The 15,140-nt window shown below is 50.2% G+C and overlaps 6 protein-coding genes across 6 annotated transcripts; 3 read left to right on the top strand and 3 right to left on the bottom strand.

The window, feature by feature from the left end:
• Positions 1-517: 517 nt before the first annotated feature.
• Positions 518-2,753, bottom strand: rpdA (histone deacetylase RPD3; the record flags this gene model as incomplete). Its single annotated transcript, XM_022538306.1, has 5 exons — positions 518-939; positions 990-1,539; positions 1,593-2,134; positions 2,194-2,494; positions 2,562-2,753. The coding sequence occupies 5 exons, from the start codon at positions 2,751-2,753 to the stop codon at positions 518-520; spliced, it is 2,007 nt and encodes a 668-aa protein (XP_022383830.1).
• Positions 2,754-3,352: 599 nt separating this feature from the next.
• On the top strand, positions 3,353-4,623 carry ABOM_011177 (proteasome regulatory particle lid subunit RPN11; the record flags this gene model as incomplete). The annotated part of the gene is made up of 4 exons (XM_022538305.1): positions 3,353-3,421; positions 3,565-3,818; positions 3,880-4,415; positions 4,475-4,623. The coding sequence occupies 4 exons, from the start codon at positions 3,353-3,355 to the stop codon at positions 4,621-4,623; spliced, it is 1,008 nt and encodes a 335-aa protein (XP_022383827.1).
• Positions 4,624-4,978: 355 nt separating this feature from the next.
• Positions 4,979-5,872, bottom strand: ABOM_011176 (uncharacterized protein; the record flags this gene model as incomplete). The annotated part of the gene is made up of 1 exon (XM_022538304.1): positions 4,979-5,872. One exon carries the CDS (start codon positions 5,870-5,872, stop codon positions 4,979-4,981), a length of 894 nt encoding a protein of 297 aa, XP_022383828.1.
• A 701-nt stretch (positions 5,873-6,573) lies between these two features.
• Positions 6,574-8,272, top strand: ABOM_011175 (protein translocase subunit TIM50; the record flags this gene model as incomplete). The annotated part of the gene is made up of 3 exons (XM_022538303.1): positions 6,574-6,837; positions 6,895-7,626; positions 7,688-8,272. 3 exons carry the CDS (start codon positions 6,574-6,576, stop codon positions 8,270-8,272), a joined length of 1,581 nt encoding a protein of 526 aa, XP_022383825.1.
• Positions 8,273-8,636: 364 nt separating this feature from the next.
• Positions 8,637-10,929, bottom strand: ABOM_011174 (putative C6 transcription factor; the record flags this gene model as incomplete). The annotated part of the gene is made up of 5 exons (XM_022538302.1): positions 8,637-9,058; positions 9,121-9,256; positions 9,332-9,695; positions 9,745-10,182; positions 10,235-10,929. 5 exons carry the CDS (start codon positions 10,927-10,929, stop codon positions 8,637-8,639), a joined length of 2,055 nt encoding a protein of 684 aa, XP_022383826.1.
• An 829-nt stretch (positions 10,930-11,758) lies between these two features.
• Positions 11,759-14,855, top strand: ABOM_011173 (F-box domain protein; the record flags this gene model as incomplete). Its single annotated transcript, XM_022538301.1, has 2 exons — positions 11,759-11,940; positions 12,038-14,855. The coding sequence occupies 2 exons, from the start codon at positions 11,759-11,761 to the stop codon at positions 14,853-14,855; spliced, it is 3,000 nt and encodes a 999-aa protein (XP_022383823.1).
• Between the last annotated feature and the right edge of the window lie 285 nt (positions 14,856-15,140).

The raw sequence follows: 15,140 nt of genomic DNA, 5'->3' as shown, positions 1-15,140 counted from the left end.
AAGCGACGAAGGTCGACAGTATCAGGCGTCGTCGAGGGATTGCTCGGGTTTCCGAATTGCTTTCTCGCTTAGTGTGTCGTGGGTAAAATCTTGGCGCCTCGGTGCTATTGGCCCGTTGAGGGCCTAGGGTGAATTAGGGCTCAGTCTATACACTATCCCTCTTTAGGATTAGAGGGGTTGCATGGATTAGATAAGCTTAGTCCTAACCAACCAACTACTCCGGAGTACTCCGTAGTTACTAACTCTAGGATGCTCCAGACATACTCTACCAGTAATGCGCAGGGTCTCTGTAACCCGAGGTCTTGGAAATATGTATGAGTTTATTGAAGTCTTGGCCAATATATGCATTCGCGCATGATACATGAGTTAGGAAAAAGAAGTATTGCTGAAACTACAGAAAGAAAATAGAAAGACATGAGACATTGCAGAATACCCTCCTTCATGGATCCAGAAACCCTAACACCATATTGCCAGCCCTTGCGCCCGGAACCTGATAAACGCCTCTAAAAAGCGGAGACTATGCTTCGCTCTTGGTGGGCTCCTTCTCTTGAGGTTCGCCGGTTGATTCTTTTACTTCCTTGGGTGATTCCTGCTCTGCTTTGGCTGGCTCAGGCACATCTTCAGAAGCTTCTGGGCTCTTTTCTTTGGTCTCAGTGGTCTCCACTGTTTCCACTACCTCACTCGCCTCAGCTGACCTTGCATCCTCTACGGACTCCTTCTGAGGGGCCGGTGGATTGGCTGGAGAGGGCGGCTCCGTGGCAGGTTTGTCCGTAGCCGGAGTTTCTTCGGCGGGCTTCTCCTCTTCAGCCTGAGCCTCACTTGGCGCTGCTGATTGCTCCTGCTGCTCTGTTTCAGGTGCAGCGTCACCCACATCTTCCATGGTGGTATCCTCATCCTGTGCCTTGGGGGATGGCTGGCGAGAAACAGGCGCAGAGGGAACTGCTTGCTCTTGACCATCAATCGCCATCTCCGTCTGCTCTGCTGCAGACGCCTCATCAGCCTCGATGGTGGGTCGGCAACGGAAGGGGTTGCGGGTGCGTCGGTCTCTGTCTGTGGGGCATCTCCCATCTTCGCATCGGCAGTAGTATCCATGTCATCGTCAGGTACCGAAGAGGCTTCGGCGGGGGTCGCAATCCCGCTCTCAAGTCCCGATTCAACATCCAGGTTGCGATAGTTAACTTGGTTCCTCCGCTTCATTACGCCAGGTTGGCGGCGGACTCCATTGGCGGCGGACTCCTCTTCGTCCTCGCTATCACTAAGCTCACCCGGTTTCTCGACATATTGATCGAATCGCCTTTTGGTGAAACGCTTGTCCTTATTCTCGTCATCATCCAGGTCGTCCAAGATCGCATCCGCTTCATCATCCATGCCTTCCACAAGAGGGTCGCGTGGTACGTCCGTCATCTGTACGGAAGGCGCAAATGAAGTTCGCTTAAGGTTCTCGACAACTTGCACACGAATCTTATCTAGATACTCTTTTGTATTGGCATTGTCCATATTCGATGGCCGTACATCCAACTCATAATCCGGGGCAAAGTACTATTCAAGTTAGCAATTTCTGAAACGAACATATTCCAGGGAAACAATCTCACCTCGTAGTAATCATTATAGGGAAGGTCGGAGCCCAAAGGATCCCCAACAAGAATGCCAGTTTCGAATGCCCAGGTTCGCGCGACGTTGCGCATTGTGTAACCTCCTCCTCCAAGAATTAATGTGGGAAGATTGAAGCTCTTGATGAAGTTCACACAGTTGGCATGCCCTCTCATACTAAGGTTGAAGCACCCCAAACGGTCACCCGAAAGACTGTCACCACCGCATTGGAGAACCACTGCTTCTGGTCGGTACCATTCCATCACACTCTTGATGACAGGCTCAAAGATACTCTTGTAAGAAACGTCGTCGATACCATCGCGGAGTGGGAAGTTCACGGCATAATATTTACCCTGGCCAACACCGATATCGCGGAGCTCACCGGTTCCTGGGAAGTACTCTCCGTACTTGTGGAAAGAGACAGTCATAACACGATCTGTAGTGTAGAAGGCTTCTTCAACACCATCACCATGATGTACATCAATGTCGACGTACAGCACTCGTTGCTTGAAGCGCAATAACTCAAGAATGCCTAACACAATATCTATAAAGAACTCGTTAGTGAGTCTTCATAGTACAGCTAAAAACACGGTTCATCATTACCGTTCACGTAGCAAAAACCACTTGCTTCACTCTTCTTTGCATGGTGAAGACCACCAGCCCAGTTGACAGCAATGTCGCATTTATTGCGATTAAGCCGGGCTGCACCCTCCATACTTCCTCCCGCGCTAATTCCGCAAAATTCAAAAAGACCGTCGAAAACAGGGCAATCATCACCGACATTATACTTGCTTTGCTCCTTGGCGTAAGTGTCCATGTTATCCGGCGTTACTTTGGAAAGGAAGTCGATATATTCATCGGTGTGGAATTGGGTCATCTCGTATTTAGACGCTGGTTTTGCGCGCTATGAGATTTGCACGTTAGCAATGCCAACATCGTGCAGTAACAACTTGAGAGCGATCGCCACCCACATAAATTTCCATTTTCTTATAGAGACCATAGTTCATAACCAAGCTATGTGTCATCCTTATGCGATGAGGCTTCATTGGGTGTCCTGAGACGTAGGCATAGTTACCAACGTCGGAGTCGTAGAAATATGCGACCTTCTTGCCACGGTCTGACCCGTTGGCATTGATCGGGTCCAAGGGGGCTAAGGAAGTCATCTTGGATGACAATGTATAATAGAACACCGATAGCCTTCGCTCAAACGGGAATTAGGTGATGTATGCCTTAGGACACGGCGAATTCTCGGTTCTGCTGGTAATGTAAAAGGAAGATGTAGAGCACGATGGGCTAGAGCCAAGGGGGAGGGGTCCAGATGCTTGGTGATCAGGTCCTGGGTTTAGAGCGCCCTATCAAGTAAAGAGAGGAGGGAGAAAATAGCAGAATCAAGAGATTATGATAAGTGACTGGACCGCATTCCCATGGCCGGGGAGAATGAGGAACGAAGGTCGAAGCGAAGGGGAAAGAAAGGCGGGAACGCCAATTAACGGTCCAAAGCTGTGTCCACCGCCTTCGTCAGTCAGGCCTCTTGGAGCTCAACTGCGGCTTCACCTCCAACCATCATCTCTTATCACCTGCATCCCATTTCAATCCCCCTCATCTACTTTTCAGTTATTACTCTATTATCGCACTCTCTGCGAGCTCCCTCCTACGTTGCCATCCTTTGACATCCCGATCAACTCTTCGGTCTTTTGGGGCTTCCGTCTAGGAAGCTATCCTTCACCTTTGCACCTCCGCTAGTCATATTCCGTCAGCAGCTATGGAGCGACTTGGTCGGATGCTTCAGGCCGCCCAAAGTATGGGCATGGGCGGTGCTGCCCCCGGTGGTGTAAGTTGGGCCACGACATTATTTAATCACGGTTCTCCTAAGGCGGTTCTATCCGGGTACCTCATGTGGCGCTGTACTCGATTAGGACTCTCTATCCGAATTACACACCTATGAAGCTACCGTACTGATATGTTCTTTTTTAGGATACCCCTAACCTGATCGATAACTCCGAAACGGTACATATCTCATCGCTGGCTCTGCTGAAGATGTTGCGACATGGTCGGGCAGGTGTGCCTATGGAAGTCATGGGCCTGATGTTGGGAGAATTTGTGGATGAATATACAGTTCGAGTAGTAGATGTGTTCGCGATGCCTCAGAGCGGTACTGGTGTTAGTGTCGAAGCTGTGGACCCTGTCTTTCAGACCAAGATGATGGATATGCTCCGCCAAACAGGACGGTAAGCTTTGATTAGGTACTTCACCTTACCTGAAGCGATATTGATTCTTTGAATTATGCAGTCCAGAGACCGTTGTTGGCTGGTATCACTCTCACCCTGGTTTTGGTTGTTGGCTCTCATCTGTCGATATCAACACCCAGCAATCCTTCGAGCAGCTCACCCCGCGCGCTGTCGCCGTTGTCGTTGACCCTATCCAGTCCGTCAAGGGCAAAGTTGTTATTGATGCTTTCCGACTTATTCAGCCCCAGACTGTGGTTATGGGTCAGGAGCCTCGGCAAACAACATCCAATTTGGGTCACCTCAATAAGCCATCGATTCAAGCACTCATCCATGGCCTGAACAGGCACTACTACAGCATTGCTATCAACTACCGTAAGACAGGCTTGGAGGAGAACATGTTGATGAACCTGCATAAGCATGTTTGGACGGAAGCCTTGCAGATGAAGGATTTCCATGAAGAAGGCGAGCACAACGTCGACCGCATGAAGCAGCTCGTCAGCCTCGCCGAGGGCTATGAAAAAAGAGTTAAGGAAGAAACGGAACTCAGCAAGGAGCAGCTCAAGACGAGATATGTCGGAAAGGTTGATCCCAAGAAGCGTAAGTTATATTCGGAACTCCAGTTTTGTTCTCCTGATCAGTATTAACTTTTGCTATAGATATCGAGGATGTAAGCCAACAGTTGATTGAAGATAACATTGTTGCAGTCTCGCGGCAGATGATCGATAAGGAAGCCTCAGTTGCCAGGCAATCAAATGGAAAAGGGGCTCAGAACGGTGCCAGTATGGAGGTGGACGAAGACCTATAGATGATTAGCTAGTAATTATGAGGAGTATCATAATTTCTGTTCCTGTTACGAGGTACAGGACAGTAGTCCTGTCTCGCAAGAGCAGCCATCATGCACGGAAACAATTATAAATGAATGACGTTTCAACATATACTATTCGATCACTGCAAAACTACAATTCAGTCATGCTAGGTTCATTGCACCAACACAAATCCACATATAGATCAACAACCGTCCCTGGTCTTGGGTTGTCAGATCCAATAAACAGCAGGTAACTATTAAACTCTATATTCATGAATGTTTATGTACTACTCTATACTTTCAGTATCATCTAGAGATACATCAGGCTAAACAAAGAGACAGGTCATGGTGATCGTTAAGGCCCGAACAACGAATCAGTCTGAGGTGGGACATCATTGACTCGACCACGCTGCATCGACTTCAGCTCGTAAACCATGGGAATGTCCATGTCTTCCTCATCACAGTCTGTCCATCCGCGCTGGGGACCCCAAGCAATCTTCTTTTTGGCTGCTTTGGCTTCATGAAGTAGACGCTGCATCAACGCCCCGTTCTTGCGGACGGACGGCCACCCGTCAAACTCCACATATTCTAATCTTGGCATTTTGGCGAGAACATCGCGAAGTATTCCACCAGAAAATTCAGTGTAGAAGTTCTTAGAAATCCGGAAGCCTTCAAACACCGGATGTGAAGGGTCGACCTCAATAAACACTTTTAATGTCTCGGCACGAACCATTTCTTCTAGGCCAAGGCGGCGGTTGACTTTCCAAGAGCTGGGAGGTGCTGTCCAGCTGGACCCCAGGATTAATTCGATAGTAGCGATGGAGGGCCGGTATCTAGGCGGTATCATACTGATTGTTGGCATTCGAGAGTAGTCCTGCAAGGGGAAGAGACGGAACGTCTGAGTGGTATAGAAGTAGTCGGAGGCCTCATCGTGCACACGTCGGGATACAAGGAAGAGGTTGATACGGTGAGATGTCGGAGATAGTGGTGGATTTTTCTTCGAGGCTCCCACACTGCCCTTGGTGTGCAGATGCGCTCGCTTTCGGCGAGGGGTAAAGAGAAGGATGTGATATATGCGCAAACGTAACTCGGATGGAAGGTCGAAGAAGGGAAACGGATTCAACGGCGCCGTGGCTTCTATATATTCTTCGTTTTCCTCGTTCTCAGCCTCTCGTAGCTCGATCTTATCTGATTTCGGCGGTAGATTCTCGAGGTGTACCTTTTCCAGGGCCTCTGATATGGAATCCATAATGGCTGAAGATCGGATCTAAATGGAAAAAAAAATAAAAATGAAAAGAAAAATACGGAGAGAGATATTCTATTGGAAAGAAGTCTTTATTTCATAAGGTGCTTTCTCATGCCATTGTTGCAGTTAACAGTTAACTGAACTTGCGAATTAACACAGTACACTTTTTTTTTGCAAGGTGGGTAGCGAACATCAAACCACCATTTATATAGAGAACAATTTGTATCCCACCAACGGGGCTGCAGCTGCACAGATATCCTTCGCTGCGGCTCTTGGGTGCAGGATAGAAGCAAAACTTCTTTTGTCTCCCCAGCTAATACAACCCGTCATGCATCGAGAGGCTTGTTGGGTCAAATTTACCGACTGGGTTTCAACTTTCATAACTTGGAGAAGAAAAGAAAAAGAAAAGGGAGAAACCGGCAGAAGGTGGAAGATTTTATAGGGAGCGCTGCGCGGTGGGGACTTGCCGCTCGCCGTACCTCCGACAGCGCAACTTTTCCGAAGCTCTGTCACTCGACCGGTTATCCTCTGGACTTCGACAGACGGACTCTCAGACTGTCAACGTACTCTCGCGCATTTGTTGGATCGGTCTGGTGTCAGATCCTGTTATAACTCCCGCTCAAGCTGCCTACCTTGTGCAGAGCATGAGTACATTGTTAGATTTTGCCTATCCTTAATTACATCACACTTTCTTCTTTTCCACTATGCTGAGCCGTGCACTATTGCCTCTGACGAGGCCCAACACTCTCGCCTCTACGGTTCGTTTATCCGCCTTGCCAATTACCCACTCTCGGTGGTACGCAAAGAACAATAAACCCAAGGCTCCTTATAAGCTGCCCGAATCTGTCAAGCCTCCCAAAGCCGACCAGTCTACGCAGCCTTCACAACAAGAGTATTCGGCCTCTCAAGCTGAATTCGACACCAATGCGGATGCACAGAGAAACACAGCAAACCAGACTGCCGAATCTGTGAGTAAATCGTCCTGACTATGGAGTTCGATTTCCATAGCTGACTGATTCGACAAGGCTGAATTTAGCCAGACGGCGGCCGAACAAGCTGCGCCTCAAAAACCACTTCCCGATCTCACACAGGGCATTCCCTCTACCCTTGCCGCGGAATTAGAAGCTCGCTCGAAAGGTCGTGGACCGACTGCGCTGAATCTCACCGAAGACCCTTCCCGCTCCGAAGACTACACGGATGATGGTCACGGCGGCGATATTCCCAAGGATGGTTATGTTTCGTCTCTTGATCGCCGAAGGGCCCGGATGGCCAACCTCATGTATGCCCTTTTCCTACTTGCGGGCGCAGGTGGTGTTGCCTATCTGGGACGGAACTGGGAGACTGAAGAGGAGGAGAGACTTCATCCGGATGTCCCTTCGGGATGGAATTTTGGACTTTGGTACAACCGCGTCAAGGCTCGCTTTGGCGATATTACCAGCTACTACAAAGATCCCGCTTTCCCGAAGCTGCTCCCTGATGAAGACCCCAATCTCCGCCAGCCTTACACTCTGGTGCTGAGCTTGGAAGATTTGCTTGTGCACAGTGAATGGAGCCGTGAACACGGATGGCGCGTTGCCAAGCGACCTGGAGTCGATTATTTCCTTCGCTACCTCAACCAATACTATGAACTTGTTCTTTTCACCAGCGTTCCGAGCATGATGGCCGACCAGGTACTTCGCAAGCTCGATCCTTTCCGCATCATCCGCTGGCCACTGTTCAGGGAAGCCACTAGATACAAGGATGGAGAGTATATCAAGGTATGTCTTGTCAAACAGGGGATGAAAATACATCGTACACCCACTGACCGCACCTATATAGGATCTTTCCTACCTCAACCGTGACATGTCCAAGGTTATCTTGATCGACACCAAGGAGGAACACGCCCGCCTGCAACCTGAAAACGCTATCATCCTCAACAAGTGGCACGGCGAATCCAAGGACAAGACTTTGGTTGCTTTGATTCCTTTGCTTGAATACATTGCCGGTATGGGAGTGGAAGACGTACGTCCTGTCCTAAAGTCGTTTGAGGGCACCGATATCCCTGTTGAGTTCGCCAAGCGCGAGAAGGCCATGCGTGAGCGGTTCCAGAAGGAGCTGGGCGAGGAACAGCAGAAGCGGCCTAAGGTCAGCATGGGTAGCTTGGCCTCTGCTTTTGGCTTGAAATCCACCCGAACCTTGGACGGCGAAGCGACCCCATCTGAGGGTCTCGCCCAGGGTAAGATGCTCTGGGATCAGATCCGTGAGCGAGGCCAGAAGAACTACGAGATGATGGAGAAGGAGATCCGTGAGAACGGTGAGAAGTGGCTGGCCGAGATGGCTGCTGAAGAGGAGAAGGCTCGGCAGGAGCAGATGAACCAGATGAAGGGCTCTTTCACCAGCATGTTCGGTGCTGGCAAGCAGTAATTGTTTTCCTGGGGATTATGGCGCCTGGCGGTCAATTGGAAGCAACTCTCTTCTCCCGATTGGATCTTTTAATGTGTACCTGAGGTGCTTTTTTTTCTGGGGGCGGGGTTATGATTAGAGGTTCTCCTTTTTTGGCTCCTGGGCATCATCATGGGTTGTATGTAAAATAGCATTTGGTTCATTATATGTCTTCTGTATAAATGAGATTACAAGTTTAATGTCTTTAAATTCAAGTTTTTGTTTTCGAGATATAGAAGTACATGCACTAGACACCATATTTACGTCGAAAACCAACATATATATAAGATTCATATTGGGTATAATTGTAAGAGAATTGCTCCCGGTTCGTCTCCAACATGCTACATCATGGTAAATTCACGTCCTGGAAAACAGAGACATCCCAGATACCCGTCATATCAAACGGGAAACCATCCATCGTACCAAAAGTCCCCGAGATGGACATCATATCGTCAACAATATCATTATTCGTCTGCGTTTCGGGAAGCGAAATTGCAGCCGGGTTCACCAGGCGATTATCAGGCTGCACAACACCACTGAAGTTGAGGTCAGGGGTGCTTCCGTTGCCAGGGAGTCTGTTGAGGATCCGATCGCAGTGGTCCAGGCACATGTCCGCTACATCCCAGTCTTCCTCTTCTCGGACGCGGCGTAATATACTCCGGAACATCTCCACGTTGTTGATACAGGAGCGAGCTACGTCCGTGTCTGTGGTTTCCAGCGCGCAGCGGACGAGAAGAGTGGCGGTGGATGTGAGATGGAAGGCGCTGTCTGTGGCAGAGTTAGATATTGAAACCAAAGGATCTTATGGGTTCTAAGGGGCTATCTCATACAAGGCAACCAGAACTCCTGGAAGTTCTCTTTCCGAAGTGAGGAGATAAATTGAACGATTTCTTCAGCGGAGCGTCGGCATTCCGTTTGGAAGTAGCGCCGTGCCTCTGGGTTATCGGTATCTGCACTATTGACCTCCTATGGTTGACCTGTTAGGAATGCATTTGAAGTTGCGCAGTGTTAGAGACTAACTTTCAGTTCCACTCTGCTTACAAGCATCTTGACGGCCAGGAAAGCCAGCTGCAAGCTACATGTCCCAGAGATACGTTCCTCCGTGCTAGTACTTGCTGGTGACTTCAGCCAGTCAGGAAGAGAATCCTCCCACATGTCGAGATCAGTTCTGATCTGTCGTAATCTCTTGGAAGTCTCGCGGGAAACTCGGTGTTGCAAGCCGTATACAAGTGGCATGAGCTCACCAAGGATCTCTGTCAAGCGACACAGCGCAATGTGGCAGTGAGCGGCCCTCACGCGTTCATTGGTGCGACCATTCGGCGACAGTAAACCGTCGACTGTAGGGAGTGGGACATCGTATTGATTCTTGGCAATTTGGGGAGGTACACCGTGACCAAAGCTCCCCCTTTCAACCGAGTCAGCGACAATAAGAGACCGTACATAAAGGGACTCACCAGCGATCATGTATCACCACACCCCACCATAATCGTATACGATGATCTTTCTCCCTCTGAGAGACCTTCCAGTGGCTGGGGTCTCGATTCAGGCCAAGGCAGTGAGCGAGAGATATCATTCGACCGCAACTGATAGCATTGCCGGTCATGGAGAATATTGGCCGCCCGGTTAGATCAATCAGAGCACAGCTTATTGTCGACAAGCCCGGGGCAGAGAACTCCTCGTGGAGGGCGGCCACGGTCATGTTGACTGCATATCGGACATCCGGTTTGGGGTGGCTGGCAAGCTTCGGCACATGTTTCCAGTAGACAAGCGACATGGAATAGACCTGACATATCAGAGACGCAGGTGGTTCCCCTGGGACTTCCGACATGTATGCCTCCCAAAAGCTGTCGCCATCAAAGATTGGGAATGCTACATTGAACCTGTCTATAAAACTGCAGATAGGAATCAGTACTCAGTTGTGTCAAGAGACGATCGAAAGCGTACAGCCTAACTAGATCATGCCTGAATGGCCCGAGTATCTGTTCGAGAACTTCTTTCTGGTTCTCTCCCGGTGGGATGCCAACTCGCATGCCCTGCCTCCGCCTAGAGATAGTTGTATAGAGGATGGGTTTTCTCGGATCGTTTGAGTAAACATTGTACGGATGGCTGTTAGGGTCCTCGTTCGTGTTGGAATGCTCTGGCGGCATAAACTTCTCGATTACCTGTGCATCATCTGCAACAACGGGACCAACGATATGAACAGATTCATTGTGAGGATCTTCAACTCCTTGTCGTCGGGTTTCGCTTCCGCGGCTGTCCACTACGGAACTCGCGCGGGGTAGGGTGGAGGTACTTTCTCGTGGACGACTGGGAGGCGAATCGCTGTGGGGGGTACGCTTGCGCTTCTGGCCAGAGGGCAAGCTTTCACTGGTATTATCGACGGACCATCTCTTAGGGTCGGGGCCATTAGCAATGGACGTATCGTGATTGGATTCTTCTTGGTAATGACAATCTGCTCCCTGGACTCGGCATAGGAGACATGACTGGCCTGGGATATCCACCGTGCATCGGGACTTGCGCTTTCTACACAAGTCACAAGCCCGAACTTTGTGAGATCTGTATGGTCTTGCGCCGGCGTTAAATCCCGGAGTCACAAGCTTTTGAGTAGCAGAACTACTCTGAGCAGTCGCAGGTGGCATGACGATTCTCAAATGGGCTGCTTATTGACCCGGGACGGCGACTGTTAGCCTTGAAGGCCCAATTGAGAGTCGCGTGCGCGCGCCAACGAACTTATCCGAGGTTGTCAAGGAATTGGCGCTTGCGGTGCAGGCGGAGAGGCAGATACTGTAAGGGCTGGCACACGTATCGAGTTTGGGTCATGAAAACCGACTAGCGCACGGTCAATGCAAGCGACATTGAACCAGATGATGTTAGTCGCGAAGTCGCACAGAGGCCGTCATAGTCCACACGACTGTTCTGTGACTCAATCCGAAGGGGTAAATCAAGACATCTCTGAAGTGACAAATCGCGGAGGTCTGCTTAGCTTTTCTCCTCCTAGACGAAGTTCCCATTTCTTATCGGAAAGTGTGGGGAAGCTGAGTCAGCCCTCAGGACCAACCACGTGCCTTGGACGTGGCTCTCTATTTATATCCCATGCCTTGGGAAATGCAGTATATCGTATGGCTTCTTCCCCGCGATCGTGCCCGGTTGCTCGTTTCTCGTTGTTGTCTGGGGCATCGGGGATCTTACTGAGGGAGATCCACATTTCTGCACATCATTAATTCGAAACGTTTGAGCCAAGTCTGCGTCTCATCCCATGTACGTGCTGGCACCAGATCATCGTTGCATTGGCGTTGGGAGACACAGCCACCGGGCCGCTAAAGCTGGCGCCTCCGTCCTTCCACAAGCGCTCCGGTTGATTCTCCAAACTTTGCCCCTTTACTGCCTAGAAAACCCCCGTGGCGATGTGCAATTGAATCCGATAGTGTATTCTTTCCAGCAAATGTAGACTTTTATGAATCGATGGCCATGGAGGAGGATGTTCGGCTGCCCAGTGCAGAGCGGCTCGATGGTCCTCATCACGACCCTGAGCAGCTACCGAGTACAGGCTCCGGCCAACAACAGAACGGCTCGCTTGAAAAGAGCCAATCGCGGTCAGGTGAGCTGATCTCATCTCTCTTCAACAGTTTACCTCGCATGGTAATTGAGCAGTAAGTTATAACTTTCCTCTCGGCCCCAACAGCTACTGTGGCGCCCTTTGCGCCCGCTTGTCCTTGAAGATAAGAACTGTTTTAACCGGCTATGCAGCATCCTTTATGTTGTCGACGCAAACACGTTTGCGTCTCTAGCCTTTTTGAACCGAAAATGGAGGCGGATCTCAGATTCGCCCCTTTTATACACTCACCATCTATCTCGTTGCCCATCCTTCTCCTTGACAGCAAAAGCTACTTCAGATGTAGTCACTTCAGATGACCTCGCTATCCTGAAGCTGAAGTTTGGGGCAGAAATAAGACGCAATGCCTTCGAGGTCTTCCTTAGACCCCGCCAAACCTTGGTGAAGCTTATTTCAACATCAATGAGTTCTTCGACAGCTTTCCCCCACGGAGAGGCTTTTCGTTTTGCTTTTTCACCCAGCGCTCAATTAGTACTTTGCATAAGCTCTTCGAGGATCATTGTTCTCGACGTGGCATCTGGCTCAGCTGTAGTGAGACATGAACTCAAAACCTGGAGACGTCCGCTGAACGCTACCATCCTGGATGATGGTTCGCTTCTTGCTGTGGTGTCGTCTAGCCATCAAGTCAACATATACAGTTTATCTAACGAAGAAGCAAGGCACGTTCAAAATATCAAGTTGAATGATGTCCCACAGGCTCTAGCATTGTCTCCAACAGGCGGTGTTCTTGCCATCGCGTATACCGATAGGATCGAAGTATACGCAATTGGAGAAGGAACACTTGCGACCGAGCGAAGAGCCGTCCGCTGTGCTGGCGTGGATTCGATTGCGTTTTCATCAGACGGGGTCATGCTTCTCGGTTCGTCTGGCGATAGCCAGAATACCAGTCTGGTGACTATCACGGTACCGTTCTACACAGAGCCTGTTACCGATATCTCGGCAAGAGAGGCCCACACACGCATGTGGACCACTCAGATTCTATTTCCTGAGGTTATACAAAGCTATAGCCACGCTTGTCTTCTTCCACTACATACCGAAGGTGATGGCAGTTGGATTTTGGGTTTTGATAAAGAGGCCGCCGCATTCAGGGCGATTGGGGCCAACAATGTGAATTCCGGTACAGTATATTTCGTGAGTCCGACGTCTGGAAATGGACTGCAGGAGTCTCCGCCAGTCATGCTGCCGACGGTTGATTGTACTGGAGAGCTTGCCGCCCTAAGTTTCCAAGATTCCGGTCTCTGGGTATATGGTATACCGGACCGCCTTGATATTGCACCATCAAGTACCTTTGCAGCCGCACTTTGTGCTTCGGACAATGGTCCAAGTCACCGACTGGACGAGATGATGCCCCTACCAGATAATGCACAGCGACTGCAACACTCTATCGCCAAGCCGAAGATGCTTATCAGGGGTCATAAGATGAGCGATATGCCTGGGATTACTGCAGCTTGCTGGGTACGACCTGCCGGCGCTCCGGCTGACCATCGTAGGCTGGTGGCTGTGGCACCCGGCGGCATTAGCCCTCCAACAATTGGCGAAGAAGATGTTCCGGTTGATGGCGGACGAGTGCTACTTTTAGATTTCGAGCGATCACCAAAAGATGGGAATTCCACTGAAATTAGCATCGAAATTGGCGAGACGGAGCCGAAGATGCTCCACGAACCAAATACCAGCTTGGACACAGAGGTTGAGCTGGAAAGAAGACGAACGCGCTTGCATCGTGGCAATTCTTCCTACCGGGCCAGAACTGTTGCTCGTGAATCGTACCCAGCAGCTATTTCCATGAGCCAATCACCACCGTTGATCATTCGTCGAAATAGTTCTTACTTCTCTGTTTCCTCGAATGATATGGGTGATGGTGATACACCTCCGGTTCCAGACACTCCCTACGACAACACCCAGCCGCGTTCCCGAGATACACTGCGTCGTGCTGCCACCGCAGCGGCGACCAGTCGCACACGGTACAACCCACGATATCGTGACGAGCCACGGCGTGTTTTTGAGACGAGACCGGTTCCTCCGATCTTCCAGGTTCCTCATGAAAGTGACGCCGACAACTGGATTCCCCCTCCTCCTCCCTACACTCGTGAGCCCGACGCACCGCTTCCGGAGTACCTTAGAAGAACCCTTCTTCCCACGAGAACCGAACCTGCACAAAGGGCCAGCGATGTACCGGATGAACTTCAAAGGTCTCATACTACTCGCCTAGAGGGCATGGCCGAGGAGCCTTTGCCTCGGACTCCTCTACAAAGACTGAATACCATCAGTGGATCTAGATTAGCCTCTCTGGTGCGAAGAACAACCAGAGCTTCAGAGGCTCCTGGCCTTAGCCGAACACAAAGCAATTTGGTCCGACGAGGAGCCTCGTACTCTCAGGATGGGGAGGTGCCTAGCGTGCCGTCGGTGCCCCTGCATATACAACCGCAGACCACAGCCTCTTCTCAAGAGGTTGATCAAAACACAGTAGGGGCCCTTGACGCAACGAATCTCCATTACACTGCAGCTACGACGGTGACGACATTGCCAGCTCCTGTGCAGCAAACATCGCTCCAAGAGACTCAAACTGAGTCCGTGGTGAGCCCAGGAGAACTTCTAGAATGGCAAGATGCTGTACCTGAGATTCCAGATATGCTGCCTAATCTCAATCATCCGTATTCCCTCTCATCACCCAACCTACAATTTCCAGACCCCCAGTACGCCTCTCTGGATGTCCCACGCGATTCATGGCTACGTACCGGGTACCATAGATCGATGGGCCGGCGCCCGCAGTCGCAAGACATTCGTCAGGAGTCGCCAGCTATACCACCTCTTAATCGCCGGGCATCCACTGACCCTACACTCTCCACGAGCTCCCAACCGTCGAACGACCTCTGGAGGAGGCGTATAGAGGAATGGAACGAACGCACCATTTACGAAAGAAATAGAAAAAGACATAAATGCATAGTGATGTAGCTGGCATTGCCATTGAATGGCTTTCCCTCAGCAATTGGTCTCGGTGTTTTCTTCCTCTTTCCATTTTCTCTCTCTGTCTCTCTTCGTACCACTTCATTTAGATATACCCAGTTAAACTGAATCAAGGCGTACAGCGCTGATCAGTCGCATATGGCTGCTGTGCAGCACACGAGACTAAACATGTTTACTAAAAGTCAGCCTTTACAAGGAAACGTTGAATTACTTCGGATGACTTATGTTGTTTATCTGACCATTGCTACCGTAACGGGTCTCTGTGCACAAATA

This window comes from Aspergillus bombycis, assembly GCF_001792695.1.
Source record: "Aspergillus bombycis strain NRRL26010 chromosome Unknown contig00159, whole genome shotgun sequence".
NCBI classification, from domain to species: Eukaryota; Fungi; Ascomycota; class Eurotiomycetes; order Eurotiales; family Aspergillaceae; genus Aspergillus; species Aspergillus bombycis.
This window is presented reverse-complemented; position numbering and strand designations above follow the sequence as displayed.